The sequence below is a fragment of the Equus przewalskii genome, chromosome 20, assembly GCF_037783145.1.
Source record: "Equus przewalskii isolate Varuska chromosome 20, EquPr2, whole genome shotgun sequence".
Taxonomy (NCBI): domain Eukaryota; kingdom Metazoa; phylum Chordata; class Mammalia; order Perissodactyla; family Equidae; genus Equus; species Equus przewalskii.
The window spans coordinates 44,102,343-44,119,577 of NC_091850.1; the positions used below are offsets into that span (position 1 = coordinate 44,102,343).

A 17,235-nucleotide genomic window follows, 5' to 3' on the forward strand; every position below is an offset into this window, starting at 1 on the left:
ATCATGCCTTCATTTTTCATGAACTTGAATCATATCGTTCTCACCCTTCCTTGTCTCTATAGTCCTCATACTTAAGTCTAATACCCACAGCAGTTTCTTTATCCTCTTGATTTAATTAGTTGCTGAGATGGAGCACAGCTGGCACACTCCTATCTTGCCTTCAAAGCCTAGCTTGAATGACCCACTCTGAGAAACTTTTTCTTAGGATGAATCGTCTTTCTCTTGCAGAATAGTTTACATCTGTGCTTCCATAAAGCTTTTAATCCTCCTACTGTAACTCTTATTCTGGTAGCATGTTTACATCTATGTGTCCATCTTCTTAGTTGGTCTTTGGCTTTTCTGAGATCATGTCTATCCATCTCTCAAAAGGTATCCCCCCAAATTTGTCACTTTCTAATTGTTGATTACACAAAACATTACATGATGTTTTATGGTTTGCACTCAATCCCTTTTGATGATATCTATTTGTGGGATCCTCCACCTCCCATCCACTCATCCCCCTACCCACACAAACACACTCCAACATATAGAGCTCACGCTTAGGATATCAAAGATTATTTTTCTTTAACTGTGTTACGTCCACTTATTCAAAACTTCCGGCGTTGAAGAAGCCTCGCATACAGCTGCAGCTTGTAACTCTTGGTTTTGCATTTCAGGATCTTTTGGAGTGCAGTTTCAGGCCCTTGGCTTAGCTGGGAGGAGGTAAGTTTGGGAGTTCAGCTGGACAGGAGGAAGGAGCTGACAATACTGTAAATCCTATGAGCTGGAAGTAAAATTCCAAGATGTGGAGAGAGTTGGAATCTATTTGCATCTGTCAAGCAGTCGTCCCCCTGGAAACATTTCTCTGCCTTTGAGGAGTTGCTGTTTACCCACCAAGCATGCACGGATGTTCAGTGACCGGTTAGCACCTCACGGTTCAGACTGGGTCAATCACAGTATTTCCCTGAAAATTTTAGAGTCTGGAAAAGGGGTGGATTGGGGTGGGATATGTAATTTGTGATCTGGTGTATACATGGAGCTTCCTCCTCTTCTTGTCTGAACAAGGACTCTTCTAATGCAGAGGGAGCAGCCCAGTGCTCCTCATCTAGGCAGAGGCTCTGTGAAAGAAGTGGAGGCCCTAGGACTCTATGGGTAGAGCAACCAGGATTCAGGCCAGTTCCCCACTGAAGCAAAGCTCCAGCACAGCATCCTTGTATGCTTCTTGCTTCCTGTCTCCACTCTTCTCAGAATGGTGGTGAAATTGATCAGGTGGCTAGTGGGTGAGATAAGGATCCCAAGGGAGAGAGGGCAGGGAAAGGGAGAAGAGAAAGGAGACTTGGGTGTTTCACTGTGCTTATTAATCTCGCATTGATCCTTAGCGGTTCTGATAAAGGTATCCATAGAATAGTTTGTCTTTATCTAGCAAGTTCTCTAGTAAACGAATTTTCTGCTCTCGCTCCAAACGTCATGGAAGCATGGCTATCCTTAAGTTGTTATTTGTATGGAACTCTATCAATAACTTTTAAAAAGTGAATAATAGTTCTTTTGAATGAAGATTTCAGTTAATATTTACTTATTTAATCCACATTTATTGACCTTCCAGTAATGTCAGCCATCGTAGTACATACTTCAGAGAAAAGGTTCATTTAAACAGATACACTCAGACCCCCAGGAGCTTACAATCTAGCATAAGGGGGGAAAAACACAGATAAGTGCACACCTAACCATATGCAAGGTATAGTATGATAGAGATCATAAAAGTTGCATTTAATGTGTGTGTGTGGTACAAAAATAGATGATTTTCAGTGGAAGGGAGTCAGGGCTGGCTTTATTCAAGATACCTCTAAAGCTAGGGGGGGTCTTATTAGGTCTTGCTGATTCAGGTGCATTCCAGATGTCAGTCAGGGTTAGGATATCCAGTGTACATAGCAGTTTGACGTATTTCTATGTCTTCAACCTGTCAGGTAAAAAGCCTTTCTGCATTTCCAAGTTTCAAGGTAGGGAGACCAAGGGAGCATGCTTGGGTATTTTTTGTAATTTTTTTAAATGCAATATGATCCTTCAGAAATCAAACATGCTCTTAAGATATTTTATTGTTTTGAAGGTCTCCAAGCATTTTGGGGGAGATTGAAGGAAGCGTTTTTGGTTGGAATTAGGAAGCTAATTATCTCATAGCTTTGATGCTACTTGTATGCAGAGTTTACATATCTGTGAGCTTTCAGAGAAATTACCAGGTTCTGAGAGAAATGCCAGCTGAAAGGAAGCTCGTGAGGATCCAGGCGCCTAGTAAGGGTAGAGAGGGGACTGGCCGGCCAGCTTCGATTTGGAAGCCTTTATGAGTGGAAGAGCCAGCAGGGACAGGGAACAATGGAGAGATGCGTGAAGCAAAGAGAAAGAGTGAAGGAAAGAATGGTACCAAACTTATGAGTAGAAGTAACAAATGCTAGAAGTCACTGTAGTGTAAAATCAAATGAGGAACATGATGGATGATCAATGAGACTGATCAGACATGGAGACCATCCATCCACATCACTTTCCCTGCGGACCAGTGGCATGCATCTTCCAATTTCTGATGTCTTCAGTGAATGTGAGATCAAGGTCAACCAAGACTTTTACTTCACTTATACATAGTAGCAAATGACTAATTAGGCAGCAACTACAAATTGCTAAGAGAACAGAATAATTTTAGTTAATTTGGTTAAGCAATGAAAAAAATATTTTGCATCACATGCAGTGCCTGCATCCTTCGTTGTCCTACAGATGGCATTCCCACCTGGGAACTGTGGTTTAACCAGCTGCACAGTGCCTTAAACACAGAGGCTGATTAATAATTGTCTGCATGATTGCCTGAATGATTCCTATATTTGTTCACTAAGTACTGGCTGAGCACTCCTCTGACCAGGCACTGTTCTAGGCACTGGAGACAGAGCAGTTTCAGATGGAGCCAATGTTCCAGTGGATGATGTTAGATGAGAAAAGAAGTGAACACAATACACACAAAATGTAAACATATAATGTTGAGTAGTAAAGCGATATGAAAAAGAGTAAACCTGGGCAAGGGTTAGAGTTAAAATGGGAGTGGAGGATTCTACTTCAGATAGGAAGGCCGTTTTGATGAGGTGCCTCTGAGCAGACATCTGAGTGAAGTGAGAGAGTGAGCCATAACTGGAAGAAGAGTGAAGAGGGAGTGTATTTGGGGAATAGCAAGGAGCTCAGTGTGGTAGGAATGGATAACCGGAAGTGGGGTGGGGTGGTGGGAAGGGTATGGAGATGTCTTCAGATACATAGCCAGGAGCTAGATTGAAGACTTGCAGGGCATGCTAAGATTTTTGATATTGCACAAAGTGTGATAGGAAGCTATTGGTGGGTATTGAGCAGAGGGATGATATGATTGGACTTATATTTGAATAGGATCATCCTCGCTGCTACAGGGGATGGATTCAGAGTAAGAAACAAAGTGACAGGAGGCTAGTTTAATAGTCCTGGTCAACCTTGATGGTAGTTTGAATTGAGAAGGTGGATGTGGAGATGAAAAGTAGTGAGATTTGCAGTATATTTTGAAAGTACACCTGAAAAAGTTTTTTCTTGCTGGGGAAGATTTGCCTTGGGCTAACATCTGCTGCCAATCTCCTTGTCTTTTGCTTGAGGAAGACTAGCCCTGAGCTAACATCTGTGCTAATCTTCCTACCCTTTATATGTGGGTCACCTGCCACAGCATGGCTGATGAGTGGTGTAGGTCCACACCCGGGATCCAAACCTGTGGACCTGGGCCGCTAAAGCAGAGCATGCCGAACTTAACCTCTACGCCACGAGGCCAGGCCCCTGACAGAAGTTTTTGATACGCTGAATGTATGATGTGAAAACTCAGTCAAGGACGATTCCAAGGATTTTGGTTTAAGCAACTGGGTGACTGAACAAGTGGTTTACTGGCATAATGAATATGGGAAAGCGAGCAGGTTTGGGGGGATGTTTACTTTTGGACTGGGTGAGTTTGAAATGGCTTTTAGGTATTTAAGTAGAGCAGTCAAAGACAATTTGATACATGAGTCTGGAGTTCAGCGGAGAGGTTAGAACAGGGATATAAATTGTGGACTGCTCTGCACACGGCATTGTGCTGCATGGTGCTGACACTGCTTTAGTTCTGGGGTACAGCAAAGATACACTCTGCATCAAGTACTCAAAGTACACAGACTGCACCTCACTATCCTCTTTAAAAATCACCCTCCCACACACACAACATAACCTTGTTGGTCTATAACATAGTTAATTTCTTCTCTCTCAGATATTTGAAGCAAATGAGAATTCTGTGTATTGTGTACTCAGTGACCACAGAGAAAAATTAGTGCACCCCAAAGGTGTCAACTGAACAATTTTGGAACATTCTTAGAGAAGAGCTATACTTCCAAGAATTTTATGTATATACTTAAGTATTTTAAGCTATACTTAAGAGAACTGATAAGCAATTCTAAAGAGCTCTCCGGGCTAACTCTTTACTGTTAACCCTCCTATTGGAGGGCATATCAAGGTCATTATACTTAATCTAGGTTCAAAGTCATTCTGAGACCTAGTGTAGCCTGGATTGTTGGTTTTTTTTTTTTTTTTTTTTTTGATTGGCACCCTAGCTAACAACTGTTTCCAATCTTCTTTTTTTTTTCTTTCTGCTTTCTCTCCCCCAATCCCCCCCAGAACATAGTGGTATATCATTAGTTGTGGGTCCTTCTAGTTGTGGCATGTGGGATGCTGCCTCAACATGGCCTAATGAGTAGTGCCATGTCCACGCCCAGGATCTGAACTGGTGAAACCCTGGACTGCCAAAGCAGAGCAGGTGAACTTAACCACTTGGCCGTGGGTCTGGCCCCCTGGATTGTTTTTTATCTGACATACCTGAGGGAACTCTAGGGGATGGCTCCAGGATGTGGTCACCAGGGAAGTTCAAGGAGAATATCCTATGACATCTATTAATATCACCAAAGAATTTTGGGGGACATATTTGCTTGGGTCCCCCCTACCGCTTCCCCATCGTTGGATTTAACTCAAGAAATTCCTGGTATCCAGAGTTGGTGCTTTCATAATGAAAGACCTCTTCTGGTGAAGGGTACGTTTTCCTGTGTGTGTGCAGGAGAAAAGGGAGACATGAGAATGGAGACTTTTCAAGCACTTGTATTATTTATGTCTTTCTCCTCTTTTATATAGGTTGAAGCAGGTTAGCTATGCCTTTCAGTATTTGCTCAAACTGATAGAATTGCCTCTCCCCTCATTCATTTTTCAGTTGGTGGCTGTACATCAGCTGTTGGCTGGCTGTCAGTGGCTGCGGGTGCCCTGATGTTCTTTATCTGATGTCTGTGTCTCTATCATCTCTTCCACTTGGGTGCCAGCAGCTGAGAATGTCCCCCATTGTTCTGTGTTTTATGTCAGAGGATGCAGTCAAACTTACAAAGATTTTTCCTTGATCCATTGAAGACTCACTGAGTTAACTAAAGATCATGAGCAAATTTCCTTTTTTTCACAGCGAGGTCAGTTTGGAGGTCATCATCGAAGCTGGGAAATAATGTTTTTATGTGGCTACTCACCATATCAAAGTTAATTTTCTCTTACTGGAGTTATTTTTCAGAAACGACCAACTGAGAGGACACATCCAGCATTGTGGCCATTTCCTCTTTATCCATGCTACTCTGCTCTCTGAGTCATTCTGCATTGTTTACACAGAATCCATAGCTTTTATGTTGTCCTTCAAATAGTAATGTACTTTATCACACCTAGTAGAAATTTACTAGTTGTACATTGAATTATTTAGGGGATTTTTTTTAAAACCAATTTAGACAGCTTTTAATTCAAGAATTTAGGATCAAGGCTTATGAAGATCTTAAGACTGTGGCAATATATAAACTTGTGCCATGTCATCTTGACAGGTGAAGACTGAAAATTAAAGCATTTCTACAACCATATTTCTTCAGTGTGATAAGTTCCTAGGCATTCAGGGATTATTATTTAAAAAATGTGCTTGCTGCCTGCCACTCTGCTGCCAAAAATAAGCTAGTCTGAGGGGGTTAAGTGTTAGAGGACATTCCTGGGAACTATTTCATCTGGGACCATTTGTGACAAAGCATTCTTGAATTCTTTCTACCTTCTTTCTCTGCCTTCCAACCAAACCAATTTCTGTCAAAAGAGCTGGGACATTTTTTTTTGTAAACCAAATATACTACTTACTGCCAAAATTTATAAGGGAAAAATTAATTTAAGCTGGTAGTTTATCTCAACCATTTCCCAACATCTAACTATTAATGTCAGTCAGCGCCACCAGACACGCTATGTACTACAATACCGATTTAGGAAGCAGGAGGGAGGTTTGGAAAAAAATCATTCGGTGTTTGAGCTGCAAAATCTGGAGACACGGAACTCAAAAGTTCTTTGTTAATAGTCCTGTGACCTTGAACAAGTTACTTTGCTTATCTGATCCTTGGTCTTCAGCTATGAAATGCAGCTCAAAGTGACTACCCTGAGAGAAAGTCGGTTGTGTCAAAGATGTTAAAGTGTTACACTAGGGAAAATCACCACTGATTTGGATAGACACATTGCAGAATATAAAAATCCAATGCTTTATTAGATTACACCGTAGAAATTGGGAAACTACTGCATGTGCACGGTTTTCCGTCTAGTTCCCTGCAGGTAAGGTGGTTTATTTTCAGAAAAGGACTGAGGAGACTGTTGTCCTGCCGGAAGAGGAGTCCCAGAGAGGTTTTGCGGAGTAAAGTGATAGAGAAACCGCCTTCAGGGTGCGGAAAACCGAGACTCCAGGTTTCGGCTACTTCTCCGGGAGAAAGAGGGGTGTCATTTGAGTCTTTTGTAAGGGAAGGATGAAAGTGACCACTCGCCACAGAACGTTGGCACCAGCGTTCACTAGGAAGAATTACTCCAGGAGACGACCCAAGATATTTACAAATAAACCAGGATACTCACTGCAGGAGGAACGGGGGTGAGGAAGACAGAGGGAGGACATAGGTTCCAGAGACTTCTGTTTTTAGGGCTCTGGTGGATCACCAGAGTGTGCCCTTGAGGGAGCGGGCTCTGGGGGCTGGGAGCGATCGCCAGGCAGCGGCAGTTACAGTCCTCGGGGCCCGTGCGCCCTTTCCCGCGCCCCTGTTCAGTGGACTCAGGCGCGCCCAGGGCACCAGCCCCCACGCCCTTACTCCCACGCGGGTCTCCAGGACGACCATCCCGGTCCCACCCAGCCTGGCGCCGCCGAATCGCACTTGCCCACCCAGCAACGGTTTCTGGACCCGCGGCCTTCGACCCCTCCCCCCTCGCTCACGAGAGCCGCAGTGCGCGCCGTTTGGAGAGGGGTAATCCGCCCCGGAACAGACGTGAGCAGCCCCGGGGCGGGGTCGGAGTCGGTGGAGGCGGCTGAGGGCTCTCCCCCCTCCACCCCCGAATTCCCGCCCGTGGTCTCCGCACCTCGCCCGGGGCTCGCACCTGCCCCCTCCACATCCCCCCTCCCCCAGAACGCCCCCTCCGCCCCTCCCCCTCCGCCCCGCGCCGGTTCCCCCGGTAGACCCCAGCCACCCGCCTACCCCTCCGCTGCGCCGCTCCTCCCCCGCCCCCCGCGCCCCGCGGCGCGGCTCTCACGCGCAGCTGAATTCCGCGCCGCCTCCATCAGAGCCGAGCCGGCGGCTCCGCGGAGCAGCCGCTTCTGCCGCCGCCGCCGGGCCCTCCGCGTCCCCTCCCCGTCCCGCCCCCCAGCCCCAGGCACCCAGGTCCCCCCCTCCCCTCCCTCCTCCCTCCTTCCATCCCTCCCTCTCCCCTCCCTCCCCCTCCCTTCTCCCTTCGGCTGCAGCCCGAGCCCGGCCCGCCAGCCGGGCTGGCAGGAGGGCGGCGGCGGCACCACCATGAGCTTTGAGGGCGGCCACAGCGGCAGCCGGCGCCGCGGGGCGGAGAGCAGGGACGCCGAGCCGCCCCCGTCGCCTCCCCCGCCGCCGCCGCCGCCGCCGGGAGAGCCGGCCTCGGTCCCCGCGCCTCCGCGCTACCTGCCGCCGCTGCCCGCGCCGCCCGCATCCCCTGAGCGCGCCGCGGGGCTCGAGGAGCCGCCGACGGAGGTGGTCCCGCGGCGCAGGGGCGCGGACGAGCTGCCGCCGCCGCCGCCGCCCCTGCCGTCCGGCGGCCAGGAGGTGTCGGCGGCCGGCGACTCCGGGGAAGGTCCGAGGCACCTTCCCGAGGCGGCGGTCCCTGAGGCGGCGGCGGGGAAAGGCGGCCCCGGGGAGTCCGAGGCCGGCGCGGGCGGGGAGGGCGAGCAGCGGGGCGCCGGCGACCAGCCCGAGACGCGCTCAGTGTGTAGCAGCCGCAGCAGCAGCAGCGGCGGCGGCGACCAGCGCGCCGGGCACCAGCACCAGCACCACCAGCCCATCTGCAAGATCTGCTTTCAGGGCGCCGAGCAGGTGAGGCCCGGCGGGACCCCGGGGCAGCTGGGGTGGGCTCGGGTCGGGACTGGGCCGTCTTGTCTGCGACGACCGACCTTTCAGCACCACGGACAGCGCTCGCCTCCTGGTTCCTCTCCTGCCGGGCACGTCCGGTCCAGCCAGCTGAGCGGCGGCCAATGTGTGTTCGCTTTCCCCTTCTGTGAAGGCAGATAAAAATGTCCCGGTGGTGAATACAGGGTTTAATTTGCTCTGCACTCTTTTTTCCTAGCTGGTCCTGCGGTTACACATTCCTCAGGTGCTTTAATGATAATGCCATAAATATCTCTTTTGTGAATTCCTAAATGGATTTTGGTTTATACGTAGGAACAAAGCTATGTTCCTTTTTCTACAAATGTATCCTGACACAGTCCTAGAAACTGGGGGTGAGTCATGTCAAAACCAAAAAGGGCCGGATCTTTCCTTATTGCAAATTTCGGTGACTTCATCTCATTGATGTGAAAAGTGTTACAGTTTTTTACAAGAGAAATAGGAATGTACTTTCACCTTGTGAAAGAAAGGCTATTCAGCCGACAGTGTACTTTATATTTAGTTAGAAACACAATTTTAAAGTTATAAACTACATTAGAGGTGAATGCAAACTTCTATGAGAGTAATGATCATGGAGACAACAGGATAATAGATCTGTCTTACAAAATGTGTGGTCTGAGAAAACATTAGGCTTAATATTTTTAAAAGTAAGGAAATTGCGTAAGAATATGCAGGCTTTCAGGAATATAGTGCCCTAAGTCAATATTTATGATGCTACATTTAGAAAAAAATAAAAGCATAATGCTATTGCAAGCTACTTTCTGGGATGCCATGCATTTCGTCTTCAGCAATGATTAAGAATAACTGCAGAGGAAATGCATCTGACCATCCACTTAAAAGTTATTAAAGAGATTTAATAGTACAGCTTTTCCCCAAGGGTATTGGGAGCTATATCTTGCAGACGTTTTGTATGTTGGTAGAACATTTATGTCATAACTCTAAGCAATATCTTTGAAATAGTTTTAAGACTTTAGTTTCATTCCCATCAGAAGTATAAAAATTTAATTTCATTTTCTAGGATAGAATTTGATGCTTGTATCCTTCTGGGTAAATGGCTGTGAAAGAAAAGAAAGCGGGTGTTAGATTTTTAAAATAGAGGCACGAGCATAACTATTCATTCTGAGCCGTTTTCCTTTCAGGGGGAACTGTTAAACCCCTGCCGATGTGACGGGTCTGTTCGTTATACACATCAGCTCTGCCTGCTAAAGTGGATCAGTGAGAGGGGTTCCTGGACCTGCGAACTCTGCTGTTACAGATACCATGTCATAGCCATTAAAATGAAACAACCTTGCCAGGTACATATGTGTGACATTTTTTTCCCCTGAAATCATTTTGCTAAACATGAGTGCACTTGAGTTAAGTTATTACTAAGGATATTTACATATACTACTTAAAAACATTTTATGCAAATCACAGTAAAACCAAGATTTAGAATTTGTAGAGATGTGCTTTGAGAAATCTGTGGCATTTTTATCTGAGAAACTCAAGACATTTTATTCAAATGGTTTCTTTTATTAATTTGTTGTTTATTAATGAGATTATGCCCTTCTTTGTTTCTAAAAGGGCAAGTTGGTAAATGGTTTATACTCCAATTAAATCAATATTATGAATTAGAAATGTTACACAGTTTATTTTAGTAATATTTTCTTAATTTAAGCATTGAAGCCCTGGATGGGCTCCATTTATGGGAAACAGGTGCACATAAAGCAAAATTTTACTAGTCTGGAAACTTTAGTTGAATCTATTAGTTCTAATCTGAACACACTTTTCATTTAACCAGGCTTTCTTTTTCATATGAGATTTTTTCACAGTTGAATTTTAGCTAGTTTCATTCTTTGCTGTGTTCAACTACATAGTGGATGCAGAAGTATTCCCAGCAGTTACTCTCAATAATACTACTGAAACTGCATATATTCTTAAACTTTTTGTGTATAGTCACATAATGATGCAATCCTACCCTACAAATGCCCCTGGAAAAATTGGCTTTGGTTTTTTTTTCATGGTGGAATTGATTCAGTTCTTTAAATAGACTGGTGTAGTGTAAAATACAAACTATTAAGAATGACATCTAAGGCAGAATAGTGTGTAATTGATGAAACCTGGTGGTGACATGGGGCTGAAGTTAAGCAGGTATCAGAGAGTAGGGTTCAAAACACAGAGACAGAAGAGGTAATGGAAAGAAAAGGAAGAGGGAATTGGAAAGGTCGGAGAGGAAAAAAGTAATAAAATCTGGTATTCCCTGTTTCTATTTAAATTACCAAATTTAGTTTGCATTGAGCCATATAAAATAGGTGAAATTGTTAGTGTTTGCAGAAGGAACCTGGAAGGTAAATTACTACTGCATTAATAATTCAAATTTCATAGTTTTTAATTTCCGCCTCCTTCATATAGTTTACAATTAATTTGCATCTCTGATACTCGCCACTTAAGGCATGATTAGCAAGGATGAGATGAAAATAGGAATTTTCTCAAGCTGACCTAAGGCTTATAAATAATTTGGAAAGAAGAAGAACTAATGTAGATGAGTGATAGGCAGACACCTGACACATTTTCCCAGAACCTCTAACTGATTGAGCTACTTGTGTATCAGTTTATGAATCCATTATAGTTGTCTTAAAAAACAAATGGCACCATGTCTAAAGACCAGGATATGAGTAGTATAATTGAATCTACAATAATTTTATGAATAGAAATATGTGGATATGAGAAATGGAGAGCTTTGGGGCTTCAGTCAAAAGTCCTATGAGAAGTGCTATGATCGAATGTTCAAGAGCTCAAATAAAGTGCCAAATATTTAAAAAAATTTACCTTATGGCTATTACATATCAATTTATTTGGGATGATTACTTCTGAAGTAAATAGAAGTAGGTCCTTGATATAATTTTAAAATAAAGAAGAGACAAAGGGCTGGGGCAAAAAATACACTTTACTAATTCTGTTCCTATAGCATAATGAATTGATTACCACTGTGTTTTGCTTCATTAAAAAAATTCAATAATTATTTTAACTAAAGCAATTCCCCAAAATGTATATATGATATGACCAAAAAAATCAAAACAAAACAAAAAACAACCAAAACCCCCAAATTTACTGAGTATTACTGATACATTTAGGAATAATTTTATGACAACATCATGCAAATATTATCATGATCTATAATCAGATCTGTTTGTAGCAGTGAATTAGAAAATAGTATTTAGAAACAAAGTTGATATGAGTGTGATGATGATAGCCCAAGAAAAGAACTTTTAGGACTATGTTATATACATGTAAAACTCAGTACTCTTAATGAACAGAAATCAGATATAGGGTTCCCAAAGTGTGGATTCTTATACTTGGGGGTAGTTTATTCTCAGATAAAGTTTGACTGATTGTCTGACGTTTCTGTTATGGATGACCCTCAAACTGAGCATTAACTCTGAGTTTTGGTTTTCTCCCTTGCTGATGTGAGGCCAAGTAGATTTAGCATCTATCACATTCACGCCCTATGGTGTGGTAGAGATCCATTTCCTCATGGTACAGGATCAAATTGGAAGCCTGTTATGGCCCTCCCCTTCACTTTCCATATCCCTCTGTCCTAAGTATAGAGCCTTCCCATAGCCATGAATGGGGGGGTTCCTTGGATATAGAACAGAATAGAGAATAAATAATGATATTAAGAGAACATTTACTGAACACTTACTCTGTGCCAGGCACTGTTCTAAGTGCTTTACGTATACTGATACTGATATTTAGTTTTCATAACAAACTTATGAGGTAGAGAATATTATTATCTCTGTTTTACACAAAGGGAAACTGAGGCACAGAAAAGTTAAGTAACTTGTATTAGGCACATATCTAGTAAAAAGCAAAGGCAGGATTCAGAGTTAGTTGGTCTGGCTCCGAGGTCCATGGTCTTAGCCCCTGTGCCCCATATTGGAAAGTGTTCTTTTTTTAAAAGTTTTTTTAAGGATTGGCACCTGAGTCAACATCTGTGTTGCCAATCTTCTGTTTTTTTTTTTCTTCTTCTCCCAAAAGACCCCCAGTACATAGTTGTATATTCTAGTTGTAGCTCCTTCTGGCTCTGCTATGTGGGATGCTGCCTCAACATGGCTTCATGAGTGGTGCTAGGTTCGCGCCCAGGATCTGAACCCGTGAAACCCTGGGCCACCTAAGTGGAGCATGCGAACTTAACCACTTGGCAACAGGGCCGGCCCAGAAACTGTTCTTCTTAACTCCATGATAGTCACCCCAAGTTTCTGGGTCTATCATGACTTGTACTGTGTAATGCTGAGTCAAGCAAGAACTGGTTTCTGCCCAGGTCCCTTAGATGGTCTAGAAAGGCTTTGACTGTCCATCACTGCATGACAAACCACCTCAAATACTTAGTGGTTTAAACAACAACTATCATTTATTATCTCTTAAGAGTCTCAGTTGATTGAGGTCAACTGGGAGGGTCTTCTCCACATGTGGTGGCAGTCTGGTACTGTGATCATCCAGAGATTTGACTGGATTGGAATATCCAAGATGACTCATTCATTCGACTTGATCTTGGTGCTGGCTGTTGTCTGGAAGCTCACTTTTGGCTGTCACCTGGTGCCTCAGTTCTCTTTCCACACAACTTGGACATCTCACAATATGATGGTTGGGTTCCAAGAGCATGAAAGCTGAAGTGACAGATCTTTTAAGGCCCAATCTTGGAAGTCACACAGTTTCGTATCTGCTACATTCTCTTGATTAAAACAAGTCACAGGAGCAACCCAGATTCAAGAGAAGGAAAAATAGACTCCACATCTGGAGTCTTCCTTTCTTTTAAAGAGAGTGGTCATCTTTACTGCAGGAGATATCTTCTAAAATGGCTCTATCTCCCTACCCTGGTCTCTGCATTTGGTTCTTGGTTAGCAGACACCACCGTAACTTCCATCCCAGGGCTCAGAAACACGGTTAAAAAAATGTATGTGAGGTTGATTCCATCAGTGGTGCTTGGTGCATACGCTCCAGCACTTTCGTAAGTGATTATTACCAGATTGTACCTCCTGATGTTCAAAGGGACATGGGGACAGAGTGGAGAAGGGAGCAGCTAAGCAGGAATCTGGTGTGTGTGAGAGAAACATGATGCAATGAGTCTAAAACCTGAGTTTTACTTGTTTTTCTCATTGAGATTAGAATTCTTTGAGAATTTGGGTCTAAAGCTCCACATTTCATTGGATTTCAGTGATGCTCAGCAGCATGACCCAATAGAAAACTGATGTATCCTCTACAACATATTAAAACCTTAATTGTTGTATCATTAGCAGTAGGAGTTAATTAAGACATTTGAAGTAATTAACATGCGTTTACCTTCCTACCTACTTGCAGAATTCATTTTATTGATTAACATATTCAAGATGATGCATTAGTGATATTTTAAGAGTAAAAGCTAATTCTGTTTTGAATCTCATAGTATGGTATAAAATTAGTGGAATCTAAGAGCACATAAGATCAAATTTATTTTGAGATGTTGGTGACGTTATAAACTAATTAAGCTATATTCAAGTTTATGAATGCTTTCAATATTTTGTCAAGAAATATAGATGTTTGGAGAGATAACATTTACTAGATAAAGTATTTTACAGGAAACTTAAAACTTGTTATTAAAGATGGACTGTACCGCCCAAACATAGAAAAATACAGTGTAAATGGAAGGTAATAGCTATGTTACCTTGGACAAGTTACTTAACTCTTTGTGCCTCAGTTAACCCATCTTTAAAAGATAATAATGGCACCTATTTTATACATTATTTTGAGGATTGAATACATAAATATATTTATGTATTTACATATACATAAATATAGTATAGCTTATGTATATACTATATAAACATAGTATAGCTTATATATGTGTTCTATAAATATAGCATAGCTTAGAATAGTGCCCAGCACATAGTAGGTGACATTTCAGTGTTGGATCTGATTATTTTTACTTATTCAATCAAGTAATAGATGAGAGCTTGACTTGCTTACAGCAATAGTGCTCAAAGGCCCCTGTTGTTTCTGTCAATCTCTTGTCACCAAAGTGAAGTTAATGACTCCTCTTTCCATATCGTTCTTCGTTCCTGCATTTTAACTCCCTGCTTATTCTGGGAGAGTCCATCTCAGTTTCTGATCAAATTTGTTGTCATAAATAATGAACAAATCAGCATTTTAAAAATCAGGTGTAATGAGATATAATGATCTCAGTACATGGGAACTTATTTACCCTCCGGATGTCCCTGCCCGTGGGTCTCTATTGGCGTTTGCTCATAATCCCAGTTATGAGATGTTTTTACATGTGGCCAAGCACAGTGCAGTGCTATTGTGTGTCATTGGGCAGCCATTGTTTGTTTATCCTCTGGAAAGCCCCCTGTTGGGTGGGGTGTGTGTGGGTAGGCAGGAGGTCCGAGAAGCCCCAGATCCCTGGGGGGCAATCACGAAGGGGCACAGGCCAGTGGCTGAGCATCAGGCGCAGCGAATAGTGGTGTCCATCCCGTTTCCTTCCTCCTCCTCCATTACTCAGAGCACAAGAGGAAAGGACCAGGGCAGGACTTGCGCGGGAAGGAATTGAGACTTGCACATGGGCCATATTCCTTCACAGGTTTTAGGCCCCTGGCCATTTTTACTAGCCTCTATCATTTTTATTAGACTTCCACTTACTGCTTTTCCTTTGAACACTTACAGTGTGCTGTCAGCAACAGGTTTTCTCATAGCAGTAAGAATGACTGGGAAGTCTCCTAGGGAGAATAGTTTGAGAGTATTTTTCATTTTTATCCATATTCTTAAAACCCTGGGATTCATCATGAAAGCTGTGAATTAGAGAGGAAGTTGGCACCATATACACTCATCTTGGCTGTCGTTTTAAGATACAGCTTCTGGACCTATTTGTAAAGTGTTAATAGAACTTTAATTAACTTCTTGAGGCCCCTGTGGTCATTATTTTCCTGAATGGGGCTCTGTCGTGAAAGGGGTATTTCCACCTTCAGAAGTGATTAAGTTGCTCTCATGATGTAGCTGATACACTAGGAGAAGCTGACAAATTATCATTGAAAATTGACCGTGATTTTGAAAATGTTTTAAGAACCCATCAGAGCAATGGCTTTATTGGTGTTGCATGCTGTCATTTGAAATACTACTTCAAGGCATTTTATGGATTAAAAATTTCTACAACCTCGTTGACCTGGTGAGCCACCACTTTTCTTTTCTTTTTTCTCTGTTGCTCTCACTAACATTCTCTGTAAGTTTAACAGCAAATGACAAGCGGAGGGGAAACTCTTCATTACCATGCCTGAACAACTGGGAAACAATGTTAAAATGTAATATTTTAATGCATATTCTGGCATATTTTATAGGTAATTAAAAATATCAAACAACACATCACGAGGCAATTTTCTCGCTTTGGAAATTATTTTTGTTTCATTTGCTTACTACTTCTCAAGACACATGAATCTTCATTTTACTCACTAGAACTGATTAATGATTCTCTACTGAATAAAATATGTAAATTATACTTTGTCTACTGCTATAGCCAACTCATTCACTATATAGGCTGTGTGTACAGTGATTTTACAATTTATCTCAAAGCCACATGCTTCTGAGAAGGTAGTACAAAGAGATGGAGGCCATTTAGGGCATTGTGTCCTGGCATTTGCTTTGAACCTTTATATAGAGAGGATTGGGGATGATGTGGTCCCAATGGATGATATTCTCCAGAAATTTCTTCTCTACACACATTTGCTTTTCTACATTTTCTAGCTCTTTTTAAATATTTCCCTTCTGACAACCTTGTCTTCTTTGCTGTCTTGGCCCCTCCACCCAGCTGCCCGTAGAAGAGAGAACCTTCTCTGGGGTGGAGCTGGGCAGACTTACTGGTCCAACCAAGGTTGGGTGGCAGGAAGATTTGGCAGTGTTTGGGTAGAGGAACCTAGCGGGCTCCAAAATGTCTTCACTTGATGACATTTATCTTATTATTTAAACCAGAGGTCAGCAAATATGTTCTGTACAGAGCCAGATAGTAAATATTTTAGGCTTGAAGGCCATTATAACTACTGTCCTAGTGGGAAATCTGACACAGACTTTATAGATGAATGAGCATGCCTGTGTTCCAGGAAAACTTCGCTTGTAAACCCTGAAATTTGAATTTCCCATAACCTTAATGTGTCAGGAAGTAGTATCCTTCTTTTGATTTTTCTCTCCCCAACTATTTGAAATTTAAAAACTCGTGGGCTCTGCTAAAACAGGTGGTGTGCTGGTTTTGGTCCACTTGGATTTGGCGGTAGTTTGCCAACCCCTAATTTAAATAAATGGAGTACTGATATGGACTTAGGTGTTTTCTGACCTCTTAGAGAATTAAATGGGTGAAGTGTTTTAAAATTTTTATGTGTTTCTTTGTAGTTTTGTAGTTATGATAAACATATCATTTAGAAAATGGTGGCACTGTAGCTCCATTATGAAATGCTATTAATTTCTTAATATTAAATATTAAAACCATCGTTTCTTCCAAACAGTTTCTTGGTTGTATCAGACTCAAATCCTAAATTTCCAGGAGTAGCTTTAGCTGAGTCAGGAGTAGAAGGAAGGATATCTCAGAAGAAGCCTTCAGTGTCCGTAGAACAAGCCATCCTCTCACCTCACTGAGTTCTGGAATGCATTTTAGAGAATACTCACAGGTCTGGCCCTAAAATAGGTCCTCTCAGGCTCTCCGCGAGCCTGCAGGGGTGCTTAGAAGATCCCCTTTTGAAAGTCTTAAAATGATATTGTTTTAGTT

At 42.8% G+C, this 17,235-nt stretch overlaps 1 protein-coding gene across 1 annotated transcript in view; it reads left to right on the plus strand.

The window, feature by feature from the left end:
- The first annotated feature begins 7,594 nt into the window (after nt 1–7,594).
- MARCHF11 (membrane associated ring-CH-type finger 11) overlaps nt 7,595–17,235 on the plus strand; it is a 108,717-nt gene continuing 99,076 nt past the window's right edge. Inside the window, exons 1-2 of the mRNA XM_008518924.2 lie at nt 7,595–8,408; nt 9,617–9,772. Of these exons, the coding sequence (XP_008517146.2) occupies nt 7,863–8,408; nt 9,617–9,772 (702 nt within the window). The 5' untranslated portion in view covers nt 7,595–7,862. The remainder of the gene's footprint in view (nt 8,409–9,616; nt 9,773–17,235) is intronic.